The 20811-nt window shown below is 43.1% G+C and overlaps 1 protein-coding gene across 4 annotated transcripts in view; it reads left to right on the plus strand.

The window, feature by feature from the left end:
• The window catches only part of GUCY1A3 (guanylate cyclase 1 soluble subunit alpha), a 64932-nt gene extending 60829 nt beyond the window's left edge, over positions 1 to 4103 (plus strand). For all 4 annotated transcript variants that reach the window (XM_005691313.3, XM_005691312.2, XM_018061473.1 and 1 more), the window contains exon 9: positions 1926 to 4103. In XM_005691313.3, coding sequence (XP_005691370.1) covers positions 1926 to 2127 — 202 coding nt within the window. In that variant the 3' untranslated portion in view covers positions 2128 to 4103. The remainder of the gene's footprint in view (positions 1 to 1925) is intronic.

Genomic DNA, 20811 nt, shown 5'->3' on the forward strand with positions numbered 1-20811 from the left:
ACTGGAGTGGGTTGCCATGCCCTTCTCCAAAGGATGGAAGAGAGGAAGCTAGAGATGGGGTTCCATCTCCAGGGGATCTTCTCAACCCAGGGACTGAACCCAGGTCTCCTGCATTGCAGCGAATTCTTTACCGTTTGAGCCACGAGGGAAGCCCTGTGTATTATTATAGTTTCTTTTCAAAGGCTAGAAATCTGACATCTTTGCTGTTATTCAAACTTAGATCTACCACACTTTGAAGCTTACACTTTCAATACTGTGGAATTCTGTAATTTTTCACTATATATTACCAACTACTATGCTTTATAAATAATAGGTACTTGAAATATTTGCAAATCCATGACTAAAACATCATTTCACTTGTTTTATTCTTTTGCAGACTACATATTTATTGATACACTTATAAAATTAGTTAATTGAACACTCTTGTGTATTCTGTCTGAGGTCTATAATCCTTGAGACCTTAATGTCTATATAGCAGTTTCCTCAGTACATATAGAGCATCACAGTTCTGAACTTTGGCATGATATCATCACTCTTTTCATTTAGATGTCCCATTGCAGGCTGGGGAGTGGAAGGGAAGATATGAGTAATTTTCTGTAGAAGCTGGTTTAGAGCTTGTTCTCATCCATGGCCTGAATAATAGATCAGAGAGATGCTTATTAAGTTTGCATTTGACAGAGACCTCGGGAAGCAAATGGGAAGAGGAGCCAGTAACTTAATCAGTGTGATTAGAATTTAAAATAAGTTTATCCTCATGGACCAATGAAGCAAATAATAAAAGCTGGTAGAACATCTGAATTTAAGAGGAAATTTAATTCTTAAAAATTTAAGAAGAAAACATATTGCAAATATCAGATAGTAAGTAGAGTATCCATGTATGCAACTAAACCTCACTTTAGTCCTACTAACCTAGAATTCATAAAAACTTTATCCAAAGAGATCCCAAAGTTATTTCCCCATTTTGTGTGTGCACTCAGTTGCTTTGGTTGTGCCTGACTCTTTGTGACTCTGTGGACCGTAGGCCACCAGGCTCCTCTCTCCCTGGAATATTTCTGGCAGGAATACTGGAGTGGGTTGCCATGCTTTCCTCCAAGGGATCTTCCCAATCCAAGGACTGAACCTGCATCTCCTGCATTGCAGGCAGATTCTTTACCACTGAGTCCCTGGGAAAGCCCCATTCTCACGTTATATGTGTATGTATGTATGTCTGTATGTCTGTATGTATATATATATAGGGCTTCCCTGGTAGCTAAGCTGGTAAAGAATCTGCCTGCAATGCAGGAGATCCTGGTTCGATTCTTGGGTTGGGAAGATCCCCTGGAGAAGGGAACAGCTACCTGCTCCAGTATTCTGGCTTGGAAAATTCCATGGACTGTATAGTTCATGGGATCACAAAGAGGTGGACACAACTGAGCGACTTTCACTTTCACATATATATATGTGTGTGTATGTATTATATAGAACTTTTCTTTCAAAAGTTCTTGCCCATGATTATTTCTCGGTAATATTTACAAAATGAATGGATATAGTGTCTTATATCTTTCAACTCCTTCAGTTCTGTAATATTATTTTCTTATATTATTAGACTTTGCATCATTTGGGTTTTTTCCACTACTATGAATTGCACTGTTGTATAGATTATGGATGATATCTTTACAAAAATATTTTATAGTAAGTTTTCCTAATATGAGTGTAATCCATTATCTGGTGGACCTTTCTGTTATTGTGAATTGATTCTTCATTGTTCTTCTGTGAAGAACAATGTGTTTGTAAATATCATTAGGATTTTTCTGTCAATCACACTGAAGATGGTGGGTTTATCAACATTCTCAGGAATGTTCCCTTAGTTATGTTGCCTTTTCTTGACTAGACAGTTACATCAATGTTGAGTTTTATGATCAATATCTGCCTTTTAATCTTTCCAGATTACTCAAGGACTGTCCTGGTTTTGTGTTTACACCTCGATCAAGGGAAGAACTTCCACCAAACTTTCCTAGTGACATTCCTGGGATCTGTCATTTTCTGGAAGCGTATCAGCAAGGAACAACTTCAAAGCCATGGTTCCAGAAAAGAGATGTTGAGGAAGCCAATGCCAATTTTTTAGGCAAAGCCTCAGGAATAGATTAACCAAACACACACCTGATTGTTAGCCTTTGGGGTTTGACTCCTTGGAACGTGAGTGGACCCTCTGAGAGCACAATGGCATGATGGTGAGCTGAGGATCAGTACTAACATTTCAGGAGCCAAGTCACCATCTACTTTTCCTTCCACTTAAACATGACAAAAATGTATTCACTTCAATATTCAATTTTTCAGTGAAAAACAAAGAAACCTCAAAAAGTGACTTTGAGGGGATATTTCTGTTATATAAGAATCACTTATTACCTGTACTAAGAACTCAGCACCTTGTACATAAATCAGGTAATGTAGTGACCTGTACCACCTGGTGAGCTGTCTGCGTACTCTGCCCTGGCTGAATGACCTGGTTATCAAAGTGCTTGTGGTAGTGTTGGTTGCCTTAAAAACGCTTTTTGAATAGAAACGATAGTCTTGAAACCATAAGTTCTTTGAACCTTTCAACTGTACATTTTGTTACGTTTCCTCATTTAACAGTTAGCCTATATAATAAGATAGACTGAGGTTTTTTTTTTTTTTCCTGTTGCACTTGTTTCTTTTTCCTTTTCTTAAAGAAAATAAGCCATTATGGGTTAGATGCAATATGAATCTAATGTAGTTCTCCTGTAAATATCAAGATGATTTTATAAAAATATTCTCTGCACCATAATATGTCATAAAAATAAGTATTTCCTTTTTTGACATTTGTAAAAGTCTATACATGGTAAAGGCTCTTTTAATTCATAATAGCAATTTCATTTCTATTCGTTCATTTTTGTGTCATCTTCAGGGTAAAAGAGGGTTATGGCCTATATTAAAATGCAATAATATCATTATGATTAACTTTCACTGAAGCAACATGGAGTAAAGGCAGCATTCAAGAAGCGAGCCCTGACGTCAGGAGTGACGTGCTCACACACAGGAGTAACTTGGACCTATTTCAGCAGACACCCTCCATTGCCAGGCTGAGCCACAGAAAGTTGCATTAGGAAAATCTAAGTTCAGAAGTCAGAAATAAGACTTGTTCTTTTTGCTGATAGCTGATTTTTAAGTATTTGTGTTGAGCACTTTGGTGTGTATATATGTCCTCAGAATCAAGCTTTTGTCTTAAGTACACGTCTGTGAATATTTTATTCTAGTGAAATAACTCAATGATATTTTTAAAGGGAATGTTAATGTTGATGAAGAAAATGATGCTGTGATTTCATTCTGGAACTTTCAAAACATTTTTCTGGAACATAAACTTTTATTTTTAGTGATGTTAGTCTAAGATCTCTCCTGAACTAAATAACATACAGAGTTTGGTTGGAGATAAGATCTGATTTTTAAATGAATACAGCTTCAAAGCTAGAGAAAGAGGAACATAAAAGTGTTTAAGTCACTATTAGCAGAGTTATAGATACAGCAAACTCTTATTTGTGGATCTGAGAAGTAATTCAGCTTAAAAATTTAAAAATTACATCCATTGGTCCCCAGGCTAGTCCATGGTGACCTCAGGAATACCAGTAATTTCTGATAGGTCTCTTAGCATCCCTGTGTATTACTATATATATTACAATAATTATTATTTACTCAATAATGATCCTGTGTCTTGAAGCACTGATGTGGCTCATTAAATGCCAATCCTATTATTGGGGACTACCACAGGACTTGGAAAAATATAGTTATAATCTTTCAAGCATATGAAGTTAATAAAAGAATTTAAAAGTAAAATAAAGACTTAAATATATTTTTCTTTCTGGAACTGAGCCCTTATTACAAGGAAAATATTAGAAATTAAGGAAAATTAAAAAGCATAAAATGTGTGTTATTTATCACCTGTTTAAGCAGACCCAAATTTGCTAATAATTTACGTTCCAAAAGTTGTAAGTTAATTGGAATTCAAAAAATATTCTCTCTCTGTGTGTATAAATACATGTACACACACAGAACCAGTGAAGGAAAATATAAAAAATCTGTTGTTCAGTCGCAAAGTCATGTCCAACTCTTTACAGCCCCATGGACTGCAACATGCCACGTTCCTCTGTCCTCCATTATCTCCTGGAATTTGCTCAAATTCATGTTCACTAAATGTCAGTGATGCTCTCCAATCATCTCATCCTCTGCTGCCCTCTTCTCCTTTTGCCTTCAATCTTTCCCAGCAGTAGGGTCTTTTCCAATGAGTCGGCTTATTGCATCAGGTGGCCAAAGTATTGGAGCTTCAGCTTCAGCTTCCCCATCATAGCTTTGAACATTCTTTGGCATTGCCTTTCTTTGGGATTGGAATGAGAACTGACCTTTTCCAGTCCTGTGGCTACTGCTGAGTTTTCCAAATTTACTGACATATTGAGCGCAGCATTTTCACAGCAACATCTTTTAGGATTTGAAATGTTCAGCTGGAATTCCGTCACCTCTACTAGCTTTGTTCGTACTATTACTTCCTAAGTCCCACTTGACTTCACACTCCAGGATGTCTGATTCTAGGTGAGTGACCCCACCATCGTGGTTATCTGAGTCATTAAGATCTTTTTTTTTTTTTTGCATAGTTTTCCTGTGTATTTTTGCTACCTCTTCTTAATCTCTTATGCTTCTGTTAGGTCCTTACTGTTTCTGTCTTTTATTGTGCCCATCCTTGCATGAAATGTTTCCTTGATATCTCTAATTTTCTTGAAGAGATCTCTAGTCTTTCCTACTCTATTGTTTTCCTCTATTTCTTTGCATTGTTCATTTAAATAGGCCTTCTTATCTCTCCTTGCTATCCTCTGAAACTCTGCATTCAGTTGGGAATATCTTTCCCTTTCTCCCTTGCTATTTGCTTCTCTTGTTTCCTCAGCTATTTTTGTAAAGAATCCTCAGACAACCACTTTGTCTGCTTGCATTTCCTTTTCTTTGGGATGATTATGGTCACTGCCTCCTCTCCAACGTTACGAACTTCCAACCACAGTTCTTTAGGTACTCTGTCTACCAGGTCTAATCTCTTGAATCTATTCATCACCTCCACTGTATTATCATAAAGGATTTGATTTAGGTCATACCTGAATGGCCTAGTGGTTTTCCCTGCTTTCTTCAGTTTAAGATTGAATTTTGCAATATGGAGCTCATGATCTGAGCCACAAACAGCCCAAGGTCTTTCTTGTCTTTGCTGACTGTTACAGAGCTTCTTCATCTTTGGCTGCAAATAATATACTCAATCTGATTGCGGTATTTACCATCTGGTGATGCCCAGGTATAGAGTTGTCTCTTGTGTTGTTGGATGAGGGTATTTGCTATGACCAGCATTTTCTGTTGACCAGATTCTGTTGGAAACAATCTGAGGGAAATGTAAGCAATCTGAGTGAAAGCTACATGGGAATTCCTTGTACTATTCCTGCAATCCTTCCATAAGTTTGATGTTTTATCCAAAGAAAAAGTTATTAAAATATGTTTTCTCAAAAATATTCAATCACTTGTTATAGATTACCTAGCCCAGTGTGCAAAGGCTTCTTAACTATGGGATGCTACGTAGCCAGATGGACACACAACATTTCCATGATGGAATGCACTCAAAATCTGCAACTTGGATGCTAAACACTTGGAGGAATCCCTTTCTCATCTCTGCCTTATCAATTCTAGAGTATGTACTTGTCAGAGACACATTCAGGTCTGGGTCACTGAAGGTGCCCAGGGACAGAGCCTGAGGGTAAGTTCACAAGGAAAGTGAAGGACCAAGACAGAGGCTTGAGACTGGCGTGGAGTTGAGAATGGAGAAAGAGTGGACACAGAAGGTCTCTGACAGGGTTGAGGGCTGAATCTTACCGCCAAGTCAGCTGTTCTGTAATACAATTTGAGTCCCCAGATGCCTATTCCTCCTGAGAATTCCAGAAGCTGTTCTTCTGTTCTGTTGTTTCCATGACTTCTGGTCCCATTATTTTGAGTCCAGTACACAGAATAAATTCGCTTGTCACATATAGTTCTCAAGTGAGCATAGAGTTCCCTTGAAGTCTCCCAGAGATATCTGCAAAGTGAAATGCATAGAGTTCAAAGATCTGTTCCCGTTTTCCCTTATCTTTCTACTTCCATCTGGACTTCGTAAGAAAACACAAAGTTTTTGACCTAGCACTGAAGAAACTCATTTCATGTGTTTGTTCATCTTTTACTGAATGACTACTATGTGCCAGAAACATAGTAGTTTTTACTGTTTTTGGAATTCTAAGTAAGGCCTCTTTTATTAAGAAAGAAAATTGGAAGGTGAACGTAAGAAAGATAATCACAAAATGCCATGGAACCTGAGGTGGAGTGCCTGCAGAAGGGTCTTAGTCTTCGAGGAAGTAGCTCATCAGGCCAAGGGGAAGGACTGCCAGGCAAGTGTACGTGTGCACACAGACACAGAGGCTTGGGATGCAGGATGCACTCTGCATCCTCAGGTGCCTGGAATGAGCGGTGGTGGGGGGAGGAGAGAAAGGACAGAAAGTCCATTTGTCAGAGTGACTAGGATTGTTAATCATTGTTATCATTAGTTATTATTCATTTCCATGGAGCCCTTTGTTCAAAATGGCTTAAAAAGGAAAGAAAGAAGCAAAACAAGCAGACCGTTGGCTTCTGCCTCCCTCCCCAACAGTTTTCAAACCACTTCAAGCACAAAAGGAAGGAATGTGATGCTGAGATGTGAGTCTGTGCAAGCATGCCAAGAGCAGCGTGGATGAGGATGGAATTTACCTGTGCAGATGACTAAATGAGCATCCATCTGTATCTCAGAAGAAAATGATGCAGGACAATAAGTATGGATGCAAAGCTGGGATGCCTGGCCTGGAAATTTCATTCACTCTCGCTTGTCCTTCACACACTTTGGTGGGAAAGAAGAAATGGTTGCTCCAGTAGGTTTTTTTTTTTTTTTTCTACTAACCTTTTCTCCAAATTACCCATCCGTGACGGCCAGACCCTCCGGGGCAGCTATGGTGAGGTGAGGAGCAGTTGTGGACACAGGGCAGGCTGCTGGGCAAGGTAAGGGGGAATGAAGGGAGGAGTGACTGTGGGGCACGCACGCCCCCATCCCCACTCTGAGAGTACTAGAGCAAAGCCTGAATGCTGTCTAGGCTATGTAATGCTCGAAAGACATGTTCACGTCTCTGCTAAAGTGAAAGGTAACCATCCCAAAGAGAATGGGTTAGTGGATTATCCTGGCTGTAAGTGCGTGGATAAGTCGTTATTCCTCAGAGGAAAGGACTCTCTCATGGGTATTTGTCAGGGTGGCGTCACAGGGCACTGCCCTTCCCTGAACCATGAAACAAGGAGCTTGTGTGTCTGATTGTGGGCCTGGGCGCATTTCCCTTGGGGACAGTTAGGTAAAGGAGGGTTCGCAGGGTAAAGGATGACAGATGTGGTGCACGTGAAGGGGGAGGGCGGTGGATGGGGGGAGTCTGGCCAGAGGCCTTGCAAAGCCTGTCAAGAAGGACTTATCATCTCCTGCAAAACCAAACCTGCAGAGACGGCCGCAGAGATGCTAGGGAAGTGCAATCCCCTGGGTCTAAACACAGGCTAAAAGCAGGGACAGCTTGCTTTATTCAGCAGACTTTATAGTGTCGCAGTGTACAGTCTCTGTCGGAATTCGGCTCCAATCCTGGGAAAACTGTTCTCTCCTGAGAAGGGGGAGGATCCCTCCCAGTGTGAGAGGCAGGCAGCTTCTGGAAGTGATTAGCCCTTTGCAGGCCGGTTGCCTTCAGTTTCCTTCTGCTCTTTGCGTGTTTGGTTCCAGATTGTAGGCGAAGTGTGGCTCCCTTTAAATGCTTCTTTTATGGTGTTGGTGATGTGCACTGACTTGGTGACGTGCACTCTTGCAACATTCTACATTTTCGTGCCACCTATATTTCTCCTGAAGCAGCTTTGCCCTTGACCTGTCACACATGCATCTGTTTTGACCAGCTCACACAATCCACACACTCTTACCTCTAAAACTATTCTTCTTGCATTCAGTGCCTGCAAAAAATAGGTTTCATAAATCCATAGATTCCAAATTAAAAAAAAAAAAAACCTAAGCAAAAGAAAAAAAAATGATATCCTAAAAGCCAGTCTTCTTTTTTTATCAATGCAAATTCTTTTCCATCATAATAAATTTAGTGTCAGGAAGATGGGATAGAAATTGGGATGACATTTAAGTTGCAGGTCTAGGACTTAATCTCAGAAATTTTGGTAGAAGATTTGCAATAAAGGTCTGCTGCCTTTCAGTTTTTTTCAAGTATTTCATGTGAAAATATTAAATTGCAACTAAACCTTATAGATTGGGAAGAAAATCACTTGGCAAAAAAGGACTTTGCATAATGCCCAAATCTTAAACTGGCAGCTAAGATGTTTGTTTAGTCTGAAATGTTGCCAAACCCATCTGTACTGAAGAAAGAGCAGTGAGGTAGTCTTGGGGGAAACTAAAACAAAGCAAAGCAAAACAAAGATGCTGTTGTAGAAGTTGGACACTCCAACACATTACATACCCAAGAAGAAGGTAAAGCTGAAGGCTTTTGGGAAGTCACAGAGATGAGGCTCAAGAAATTCTGTGCCTCTGGAAGCACTGGTAGCCAGTGAAGTTGTTCAATCACAGTGAGCTGCCTGCTTCCCCAAATAAATTGTATCTTGGAAAATTGAAGTGGATAAAAATATATTAGTATTTGAGAATGTTCTGTTTCTTCACCTCCTCCCACATGTAAGTTAAAGATGCCCTGCAGAATCCTATGACACAGCTTGATAACCACTAATTTCAAGCAGTGTTCTCCAACCTTCTGGATTCTGCACACCATTAGTAGTAATAAAATTTTTAGTAAACTGACAATATGTTATGAATCCATAAAATACATGTTTTCATATATGTATTATTTATGATTAATATAATATGCTGTTCTCAATCTGATATACTACAATATAGTAAGAAGCTTATCTTTAAGAGAGCATGAAAATAAATAGAAATTATAGTATTTTCTTCACTTACCCTAGTGAATTGTCTTTATATTTTACTCTGGAAACTGTTAAAACAGGCTGGTGGGTCTCCACTTTGAGTCACAGATCACTTTGAGAACTGGATAAAAGATAAAAGATAAGACCATCACCCTCCCAAGCATATGTGCATGCTCTTATGCCCCAAGACTGATATGAATTTCCAGAGGTTTGGGGATTCCTTGGAATCTACTCCTGGGCCACCCCAGTCAGGTAGCAGAGACCCTCAGACCGAGAACTTGTTATCTAGAAGGGAGAAAACAGCAAGTCCTGTTTGGAATGAAAGGAGAATGAAGAATCAGAAGAAGTCTGTGAATTTTGGCTTAGATGTGACCAGTTGATTTGTGAAGTACAAAGGGAATAAGTTCTTTCACTCCTGGTTCTGTGGAACGATTCGTGGGGCTTCACATATGAGGAACTAAAGTTTTCTTCTTAGCAAATATTAAACATATCTCTCAGTGTATTTTCTCAAGCTTTTGGTAACTGTGCATTGCTCTAAGTATCTAGCAATTTTTTTCAGGATTAAGTATTTCTTTTCATTGTTCCTCTATGTGAAATAGGAGAGCCGCTGAGCCTTGCACTGAAAACCTCCTTAATACTAACAACACTTCTTTTATTATTACTTTCACAGTTGTTTTAAATAACGCATTTATTTTGAGTTCTACTTCTGGCAGAGTTGCAAAATCTATCAGAAATTTATCCTGTGTCTCAGAAGCTTGTTAAATATTGCTGCCACATAAATATTGTAATAAAAGTGTTAAATAAAAATCTTAAAATGTTAAATGAGTTCTGTTTAAAAAGAAAATGAACTGTCGATTTAAGCAAAAACAACATTTAATACTTTTGTTTTCTTGTGGGTCTTGCCATTTCAGACAGAGGAACCCCCCCCCCCCATACTACTAGTATGACTGAAATATATTTCTTTAGGTATGTAAAACTCCTATTTCTGACAAAACTCATATTCAAGTTTTTCAAATCACAAATAAAATATTTTTTTTAAAGAGAAAAACCTTAAATTTAAGACTAGAACTATGCTCAGCTTATTCAAGTGCAATGTAACGGTTAGTAGCACCAGCTCTGGGTCAGTTTGTCCTGGCCGCATGCCGCTAGATGTTTTTCCATCACTCTCTTGCATTTTGTAGAGAAATAGGACTGACTGCCTTCATTCTACATGATCTTTTCAAGGATGTTTGCACAACAAGCGCCTTAGAAAATAGCAATAATGCCTTCCTGCAGAGCAAAAGGCAGGCACAGTTACTACCCATTATAAAACATTTGTGTTCCTAAGCTGCGGTTTCTGTCCTATAACTGAAACCACTGTATGCAGAGATCACATTGTCTTGTGGAAATGGGGTTGGGGGCAGGAAGCCAGTACAAGACACTCTGATTCTCTTTGTCTGCTGGCATCGCTGTGAGCCATGAACTCTTCTGTCCCTGACCCAGAGAATGCGTGTGTCTTCTTCCAGAATTCATGAAACCATGGCAGTTTAACCTGTTAACTCACAAGTAGAGTAAAATGTCACTCTTTGTGGTCTTGACAGTTTGGCAGTGAGGCTGATGGAAAATGTGGCTTCCTGGAAGAGGGTAGATGAGGGTCTTATGGGCTGATCAATGGGGCTTGAAGGGAGAGTCCGTGGGATGTAGTAGCAATGATGGTGACCAAGTTGTATGTCCCACAAGGTGATAAGTGTTTGTTTTGTCAGCTAGTGAGAAAGGCTCATGGGGAGTTTCATGTCAAGTACCAGGCAGGAGGTTCAAGTTCAGTTGTCTCAACAGTGACTTGGTTGTTGCAACACTCCCCTGGGTGAGAACTTTCTCCCAGGTCAGGCTGCCAGCTCAAATCCACATGGTCACCATAACCAGTACTAAGAACAGTGCTGGACTAGAGCAAGGTTCCAGCCTCTTCAGACCACATTCATGGAAATGGACGTTCACACTCAACACAAAGGAAGGCCATCCACATGCCCTGTGAGCGGAAACCAGATGAATCCCTGAAACACTGGCTGGTTCACTTGTGAGGTGCCTGTGCTATGTTGGAAGCATCATGCCTGTTAGGGAAGAATGCAACTCCTGGGAACTCCTAGTCTTAGCTCTCCTGACAGACTTTCACTTGAACCTCAGATCTTTGCAGAAATGGCAGTCAGGGTTTCGATGAAATTTTTCAGCAGTCCTGGCTGCCACAAGTGAGCTTGGTTCTTTGGGGGAGATTTCCCTGAGAAATCTCATGGAAACCACACAAACTCGCATGGAAACCACCGAGAAGACATTGCTGTGGGGTGAACTGTGTCCCCCCCAAATTCATATGTTGAAGTCCCCTGGTCCCTATTTGGGAATAGGGTCAGAGCAGGTGTAACTAGCTGTGATGAGGTCACATGGGGCAGATAGACTAGACCCCTAATCCAACAGGACTGGTGTTCTTAGAGAAAGGAGAAATCTGGACAGAGAGACACTAGGAGAACCCATATGAGTATGAAAGCAGAGATTGAAGTGATGCTTTTACAAGTCAAAGACTACAGATTATTGCCAGAATCACAGAGGCTATGTGAGAGGCACGGGAACAGGTAGTTCTCACAGCTGTCAGCAGGAACCAAGCTGCTGACACCTTGGTCTTGGACTTCTCATCTCCTGGGCTGGGAGACAGTAAATCTCTGCTGTTAAGCACCTGGATACTTGTTTTGGCAGCAGCCCCAGAAAACTCAAGTAGCCTTGGTCGTGTATTTGAATCTTTTGGGCCCTCAATTGGGTTACAGTGCTGATTAATGTGACTGATACTGACAAGTGATGGAAGGGACACTGACACCCTGGAAGACACTCTAGGCCTCACATGTCAGCTAGGCAAGAATTTAAGGACATTTTCTTAGAAACAGGGCAACACATGCCCTAGATTAAAGTAATCTCCTTAAAAAGAAGTTGCTGCCTTGCAAGTGGTGCTCTCATCAGCTGGAGTGAGTGAGCCCCACACCCCCAGCCGGAATTCAGTGTTGCAAAGGCTGCCGAGCCCACGGTCCCCAGGCTGAGATGGACAGTGTGAGTTCAAGGACCCCAACTTCTGCCCCAGGGTGTTGGGCCCCAACATTGGACGTTCACTTTGCTGAGCCATGAGCTGCCTCCAAATTAAATGTGAAGGCTCCTCACTTAGCCAGTGGAGTGTGCTCACCTGCCCCCTACCCTGCGTTTCCTGACCGCTCCTACTCAGGCCTCAGCGGCTTTAAGGAGAAAGACAGGGATGAGGTCAAGGTCTCTCTGTCTGGGATGGGATCACAGGTCATGAGCACTCACCTGAATATTGGGTAGGAGGAGTGGGAAGGGAGGAGGGAACTGAAATGTTATGTTTACAAGTCACATCCTAGCTCATTCCCTGGTGAGATGGGGCATGTGAATTACATTAATGGGATTTAGGCTAGGTGGCGCTAGTGGTAAAGAACCCGCCTGCCAATGCAGGAGATATGGGAGATATAGGTTTGATCCCTGGGTTGGGAAGATCCCCTGGAGGAGAGCATGGCAACCCACTCGAGTATTCTTGCCTGGAGAATCCCATGGCCAGAGAAGCCTGACAGGCTAAACCCATAGGGTCTCAAAGAGTTGGACATGAGAGCGATTTAGCACACACACACGCGCATAGTGGACAAGGGAAGCAATGTGTTTGGGACCTTTTAGGCTAATTCACATCCCATGGATGGAGGAGCCTGGTGGGCTGCAGTCCATGGAGTCGCTAAGAGTCAGACATGACTGAGCGACTTTACTTTCACTTTTCACTTTCATGCATTGGGGAAGGAAATGGCAACCCACTCCAATGTTCTTGCCTGGAGAATCCCAGGGACGGGGGAGCCTGGTGGGCTGCCGTCTATGGGGTCGCACAGAGTCGGACACAACTGAAGGGACTTAGCAGCAGCAGCAGCAGGCTAATCCACTACTGTTGTTACAACTGAGTGTCCACTTTGGAAGTGACCTTTCTGTTTCCCCACTTCCTTGATTCCTGGTGCTGAGGAGATGCTCCTGACCAAACAGGCACCCACGACCCCAGGAGCTGAAGTCTTCAGGCTGCAGGACTCTGGGCTGATCATTTTGGTGACTAGAGCCCCTGGCAGAGGGAATCAGCCTTCACCAGAGGTCCCTCTTGGGGTTTAGACCTGTCGCCTCCCTCACAGCGATGAAAACCTCCTCCCACCACCCTCCTTACCCCGCCACCGTCTAGCCTAACTGGCTGTTCTGAGACTTTGGTCAAAACCGAATGCCTGACCAGAAGGACTGTGCTGGTCTCTCCAGCCTGCTCTTCCATCTGGGGACAGCCTGACTCAGTCTCAATGATTAACGAGGTGGGAAGCACCCACAGCCTCACTCAGTAAGTGGAAACGGTTTAAGAATGCAGTTGCCTAACCCTGCAGCATCTCAGCTTCACAGGAAAAGGCAGCAGCTGTAGAATTGGGGGCATCATTATTCCCCCCAAAGCTACTGGCTCAGCGGAGCCCTTGGTGCACAGAGACCTCTAACTTGTCTGGGCCTGGTTTGCTGACAGATTGGCCGAGCTGAAACCAAGGGTCCTACTCTATTTTTGCTTATTCTTGTGTTATACTAATGTCCTATGTCCTTCAAAAACTATACACCCACAGGCTAAAGGCTGCTTTATTTGGGGTCCTGACTGTGGAAATGAATCATGATGTTGTTTCCTGACTGTGGAAATGAATTGTTGATGTTCGTGTAAATGCCTACACTAAGGCCCTGCTTTCCAAGGACAGTGACAGGACTCCTGGGGATGAATGAGTCTGGATCGCTCAGATTCCCACCATTACCACTTGGATGTGTCATTGTACTGAACACAGCATAGTCGCTATTGTAGGTCAGGCCCCAGCACAGCTCAGATTCAGAGATTCCCCCCACCTGCTAGGCTTGGGACTCCTGCCAAAGGTAGACCCATGTGTCTCCTGGTGAGACTGCCTACTGGCTCAGAGCATCACCCCTCCCCCAGTCCTGGCAGACAGGCCACATCAGACTTTGACACCACCAGTGTTGACAACTTTTTAGGTCATGATCCTGAAGTTCCAAGCAGATCAGCTCACTGAAGTCATGTTTTTATAGCCCTTGAAAAGAAGCTGTATACTGTTTTCAGGCTTGGGGAACATTTATAATCTAACAATGGTATAGTTTTATTGCAGAATTGTGCTAATGGTCAAGTTATTTAGCTGACTTTCCATGCCTCCTGTCACCCACAAACACCTAGGACTGCAGACCATGAGAGCGGGCTTCTCAAAAATAGACTAAAATTTCTGTTGGCTCCACCGCCATCACCTCTCCTGATTTACACACCTTAATAAAGAAGTATGTTACTGACTTCAGTTGGTTAAAGAAAATAATCACCTCTTCTGGGCTGCTTCCTGGGTAATGAATAGGATGAAAAGAATAACTAAAAGTAGAGCTACCATATAATCCCGCTCCTGGGCATATATCTGGAGAAGACCATACTCCAAAAATATACATGCATCTGCATCCCAATGTTCACAGCAGCATGGTTTACAATAGCCAAGACATGGAAGCCCCCTAAATGTCCATAGACAAATGAATGAATAAAGAAGAGATGGCATATTTATACAGTGGGATATTACTCAGCCACAAAAAGAATGAAATAATGTCATTTACAGCAACATGGATGGACCGAGAGATTATCATACTAAGTGAAGTAAGTCAGGAAGAGAATGACAAATATCATATGATATCACTTATATATGGATTCTCAAATATGACACAAATGAACTTACCTATGAAACAGAAACTGACTCACAGACCTAGAGAACAGATCTGTGGTTACCAAAGGGGAAAGGGGGTTGGGGAGGGATAAATTAGGAGATTGGGATTAGCAGATATACACTACTGTATGTAAACAGATAAATAATAAGGACCTGCTGTGTGTGGTGTTGGAGAAGACTCTTGAGAGTCTCTTGGACTGCAAGGATATCCAACCAGTCCATTCTGAAGGAGATCAACCCTGGGATTTCTTTGGAAGGAATGATGCTAAAGCTGAAGCTCCAGTACTTTGGCCACCTCATGCAAAAACTTGACTCATTGGAAAAGACTCTGATGCTAGGAGAGATTGAGGGCAGGAGGAGAAGGGGATGACAGAGGATGAGATGGCTGGATGGCATCATGGACTCGATGGACGTGAGTCTGAGTGAACTCCGGCAGATGGTGATGGACAGGGAGGCCTGGCGTGCTGCGATTCATGGGGTCGCAAAGAGTCGGACACGACTGAGCGACTGAACTGAACTGAACTGTATAGCACAGGGAACTATACTCAGTATTCTGCAGTAAACTACAAGGGAAAACAATCTGAAAAAGGAAGATATGTGTGTGTGTATCTGAATCATTGTGCTGTACACACGCAATGCTGAAATTAACGCAGCATTGTAAATCTACTATACTTCAATCTGTTGGCAGCCCAGATATTAACAAGAAGACCTAGAAAGTTCAATTTTAGTTTTGGTTCAGCTGCTTGGGTCCCCTTGCCAGAGTGACAGGTTCCAGATCACAGGGATGAAGAGCTTTTGGTGGAGCATCTTCTGGTCCATTCCCTGCTCAGTGGCTCACCCAGGCCTGAGTGGGGAATAGAACTCATGTCTCTAAGTTTTATTAAAAACATAGCTTTGTCCTTCCTGTACCTGAGTTTTCCAGATGAATGGTATGGGCTAAATTAGGAGAGAACTGGAAAAAGGCTGAAGTCATAGCTATTGAAACAGGTCATAGGTTCACGATGGTAGAAGGGGGCCATGATCCTGGTCCCTAGGGAGGGGCCACCTTCACCACAGATCAGCAGAGGAAGAATATTCTTGGTCTTTGTCCTCCAGAGATGCCAGAGCCTTTCTCATGAAGGAACAGGCCCCGTGTGTGCAGCCCTCCAAACTGTTTTAAATGCCTTAAATTGTATTGATTCTTGGGCCTGCCATTTCCTGCCAGACAACCCTGACTGTGATCTAATCACTGTTTCCCTTAAACTGACTGATTCCATCAGCACCGCAGGGCCTGGCTCCAGCTCCTGCAACTCCTGCATAACTGCCTGTCTTCCCACTCTCTCCTGTAGTGGCTCCTTGGCCTTTTCTTGTGCAGAATGGATGCCTTTGGCTGCTGAAGTCAGAGACACCACCCAGGTCCTGAAGACACTGCACTCAGACTCAGCTCAGTGCTCAGGGACCTTAGGAATGATGATAAAATTGCCGGATTTTCTCCTTGAGGTCGTGGTGGAGGCTGAGCCATCACTAACAGGACCAGTTTGATGAGGGCTGGCTCTGTAGGTTGGTGGACTTGTAATGCTGGCTGGGTCCAGAGTCCTGGGGGTCAGGCATGGTTAGGGTCAATCCTGCAGGGTGGTTTCACTGCCGCTTGGAGTCAGATGGTAAAGAATCTGCCTACCAAGGCAGGAGACCCTGGTTTGATCCCTGGGTTGGGAAGATCCCCTGGAGGAGGAAAGGGCAAACCACTTCAATATTCTTGCCTGAGAAATCCCATGGACAGAGGAGACTGGTGGGCTACAGTCCATGGGGGCACACGACTGAGATGAACTTGAAGCTTAAGCCAAATTGAAAAGATTAGGGCGCAGTTTTCAATCAGATTAATCCAAGTGCTACATTTGTAAAATAAACCAAATGCCAGGATAGTGTAGAACTACGGGTAGATTTTGTTGGGAGACAGTTCTCTATGTCCCCTCATATTTGTGCCCATCTCATGACCAGAGTCTCTGACTACCTTTGGTCCACACTGTCTTTCCAGGGATGTATACATGGTTAGCTGCCTTAGAAATAGAGATAGCACCTCCCTCTGAAGCAAAGGGAGGCATGCCGACCATCTAGCAGAAAGGGTTCAGCTCCTTAAATCCAGGACTCTTGCATGCAAATCAGCCTACTACATGCACAGCCATGGTGTGGCCCTCCTTGTATCCCCCTGTGAGAATTGGGACTTGGGAAACTGGCCACTCTGGCTACTGCTATTGATGTGAGGAACCTGTGGTCCTCACCACTATCCCAGGAATCTCATGTCTTCCATCAGCATTCTTGAGATGGCAGCAGGCTAACTTGCTGGTTTGCAAGGTGGATGTGGTTAGTATAGGATGCTAACTTTAAAAAATCAGACTATTTTATTTCTATTTTGCATAATAATCTACATCAAAGCTATCACTAGGGAATTTTGGTACATTCAGCATCACTGTCCCATCAAAGAATGTCGGTCCCTGAGTCACAACAGTATCATTTGGGCTGATAAATCTTCACCAGTCCACTGCATTTCCCAACACTCTCTTTTATTTTAAATGTTGCAAAACAAAGAATAGCATTTGTATTGTTGGAGGTTTACAGGAACACTGTGATCTGACCTAGAGGGAACAGCTGCAAGAATAAGGGATTCCCACACCAAGAAGTTTGCAACAACCAACCACACCCCCTACCATTTTAGTATAAAAGAAGCCTGAATTCTAACTTAGGTTAAGATGTTTCTTAGGACATGAGTCCACCACCTCCTTGGGTTTGCTGGCTTTCCAAATAAAGTCACTATTTCTCACTGCAACAATTTGTCTCTTGATTTATTGGCCTGTCATGTGGCCAACAGTATGAGCTCAGATTGGGTAACAAACCTACCCAAACTGCCTCATCACTTCAGCTCTGTGGGTTTTAGAGCTGTGATTCTTGAATACCTCTTTAGTATAGCAAAACCTGCTCTATGAAAATTATGATAAAAGGATTGTTCACTGTGTCTAAAGTCTTCCTCTAGAGACTCCCATATTGTGTATGTGTGTGTGTTCAGTCGCTCAGTCAGAGTCAACTCTTTGTGACCCCATGGACTGTAGCCCACCAGGCTCCTCTGTCCATGGAGTTTTCCAGGCAAGAATACTGAAGTGGATTGCCATTTTCTACTCCAGGGGATCTCACATCTCTTGTATCTGCAAGAGAGACACACACAGCTATCTGTGGCCAGTACTATGGCAGAATTGTATCAAAGAAAACCTCACTTTACAGAACCTGTGTTCTTGACAACTACACTCAGTTCTCAAGACAATGAAATATAATGCATTCCTACCATGAACTATAGGACTTTTGCATTAAATTTCTTCCCTTGTTACATCTAAATAGGACTTGATTCATGGTCTTGACAACTGTGTGTAGTTGTCAAGAACACAGGTTCTATAAAGTGAGGGTTCAGTTCAGTTCAGTTCAATTCAGTCGCTCAGTCGTGTCTGACTCTTTGCAACCCCATGAACTGCAGCACACCAGGCCTCCCTGTCCATCACCAACTCCCGGAGTTCACTCAAACTCATGTCCATCGAGTCGATGATGCCATCCAACCATCTCATCCTCTGTCGTCCCCTTCTCCTCCTGCCCACAATCCCTCCCAGCATCAGAGTCCTTTCCAATGAGTCAACTCTTCACATGAGGTGGCCGAAGTATTAGAGTTTCAGCTTTAGCATCAGTCCTTCCAAAGAACACCCAGGACTGATTTTTAGAATGGACTGGTTGGATCTCCTTGCAGTCCAAGGGACCCTCAATAGTCTTCTCCAACACCACAGTTCAAAAGCATCAATTCTTCAGTGCTCAGCTTTCTTCACAGTCCAACTCTCACATCCATACATGACTACTGGAAAAACCATAGCCTTGACTAGACAGACTTTTGTTGGTAAAGTAATGTCTCTGTTTTTAATATGCTACCTAGGTTGGTTATAACTTTTCTTCCAGAGTAAGCGTCTTTTAATTCTATGGCTGCAATCACCATCTGCATTGATTTTGGAGCCCAAAAAATAAAGTCTGACACTGTTTCCACTGTTTCCCCATCTATTTGCCATGAAGTGATGGGACCAGATGCCATGATCTTCTTTTCTGAATGTTGAGCTTTAAGCTAATTTTTTCACTCTCCTCTTTCACTTTCATCATGAGGCCTTTTAGTTCCTCTTCACTTTCTGCCATAAGGGTGGTGTCATCTGCATATCTGAGGTTATTGACATTTCTCCTGGCAATCTGAATTCTAGCTTGTTCTTCTTCCAGCCCAGCGTTTCTCATGATGTACTCTGCATATAAGTTAAATAAGCAGGGTGACAATATGACATAATCCTTTTCCTATTTGGAACCAGTCTGTTGTTCCATGTCCAGTTCTAACTGTTGCTTCCTGACCTGCATATAGGTTTCCCAAGAGGCAGGTCAGGTGGTCTGGTATTCCCGTCTCTTTCAGAATTTTCCACAGTTTATTGTGATCCACACAGTTGAATGCTTGGCATAGTCAATAAAGCAGAAATAGATGTTTTTCTGGAACTCTCTCGCTTTTTCGATGATCCAGCGGATGTTGGCAATTTGATCTCTGGTTCCTCTGCCTTTTCTAAAACCAGCTTGAACATCTGGAAGTTCACAGTTCACGTATTGCTGAAGCCTGGCTTGGAGAATTTTGAGCATTACTTTACCAGCGTGTGAGGTTTTCTTTGATACAATTCTGCTATAATACTGGTCGGAGATAGCTGCATGTATCTCTCTTGGAGATGACATGGTGGTGGCCAGTTTGCATCCTAAAACTAGCTGAAGTACAGGCTCTAACAGCCCTGAGTTCAGTTCTCAGGTACTTGTATCAATAGCTTGATTACTGTGAGTAATCTACTTGATGACTGTAAGACCAGACAAAGTTCCAACTCACACCTTTGCTTTCTGTTTACAGAAGGAGTAGCCATCTTGTTTGTAATCTGGATTCCTAACAAGAGGGCAAAGCACAGGTCCACTCCATTTGGATGGACAGGGTATAGGGAAAATAGTTTCTTCAGCTTCCTGCCCTGGGAAGGCTGTATATGGCACAGAAAATAGTGGCATCACTAGGGTGAGCCATTTGCAAGGCTGCCAGCTGGTACTGTGTTAACATAGCTAATCCTCAAACAGACTCTGAGTTTTGGTGCCCACATGAGCAATTTATTTCTCACATAACCAGTCATTCAGGGCCTGACAGACAAAGCTGTCTCCTCCATGATGTACCCTGGGGAGAGGGTCCCCTCCTCCCATCGAGGAGATGGGAATGAAAATGGGAAAGTCCGTGAGGTGGGTTATGTTCAGGCTGGGAGGTGAGCACATCTCTTATGGGGCTGGAACTCCAGGATGTGGCCAGCCTCACTGCAAGAGACATTAGGAAGAAGCGGGGTCCTTGGGTAATCAGTGTGAGCTCTGGCACAAGCATTCACTGTGGCCCCCCAGGGTACCAGGCAGTACCTGTCCACACCCCACACCACATAGTATCTGGAAGTTCCAAAGAACCAGGAAATTGAGTGATTTGCCCAGATCAGGCTCATCATCCATGCTGCCAGAAGCAGTGTAACCTTGGGAGTAGGAGACAGTGGGGGAGAATCATCATGTGGCAAAACCCACCAGATCCTCCCCAAAGGGAGTCGGATGTCCCTTTGCCTCTTCCGAGTTAGGACAACCACAGATGGTGCTCTCTGGACTGTGTCCATCATCTCTGGAACCTACTGGACCAGAGCCCAGAACCCTCTAGGGAGAGAAGAAACACATCTATTATAAGCCTGGTGGTTCCCAGTTTGGGGGTAGGGCACCCTCGGGAGGACATAACCAAACAAAGAGCTTGTCATCACCTTGCAAAGGCAGGAAACATCTCTCACGGACGGGCTGTGTACAGTCACGTCCATCTGCTGCAGTACAGGTTGTAAAGGGACCCCGGAGGGGTGCGGTCTCTCGTAACCAGATGCTCTGGACAATCAGGGCTTGCCTGCTGGGGGCTTCCCACCTGCCAGCTGCACATGGA

Source organism: Capra hircus, chromosome 17 (assembly GCF_001704415.2).
Source record: "Capra hircus breed San Clemente chromosome 17, ASM170441v1, whole genome shotgun sequence".
NCBI lineage: Eukaryota > Metazoa > Chordata > Mammalia > Artiodactyla > Bovidae > Capra > Capra hircus.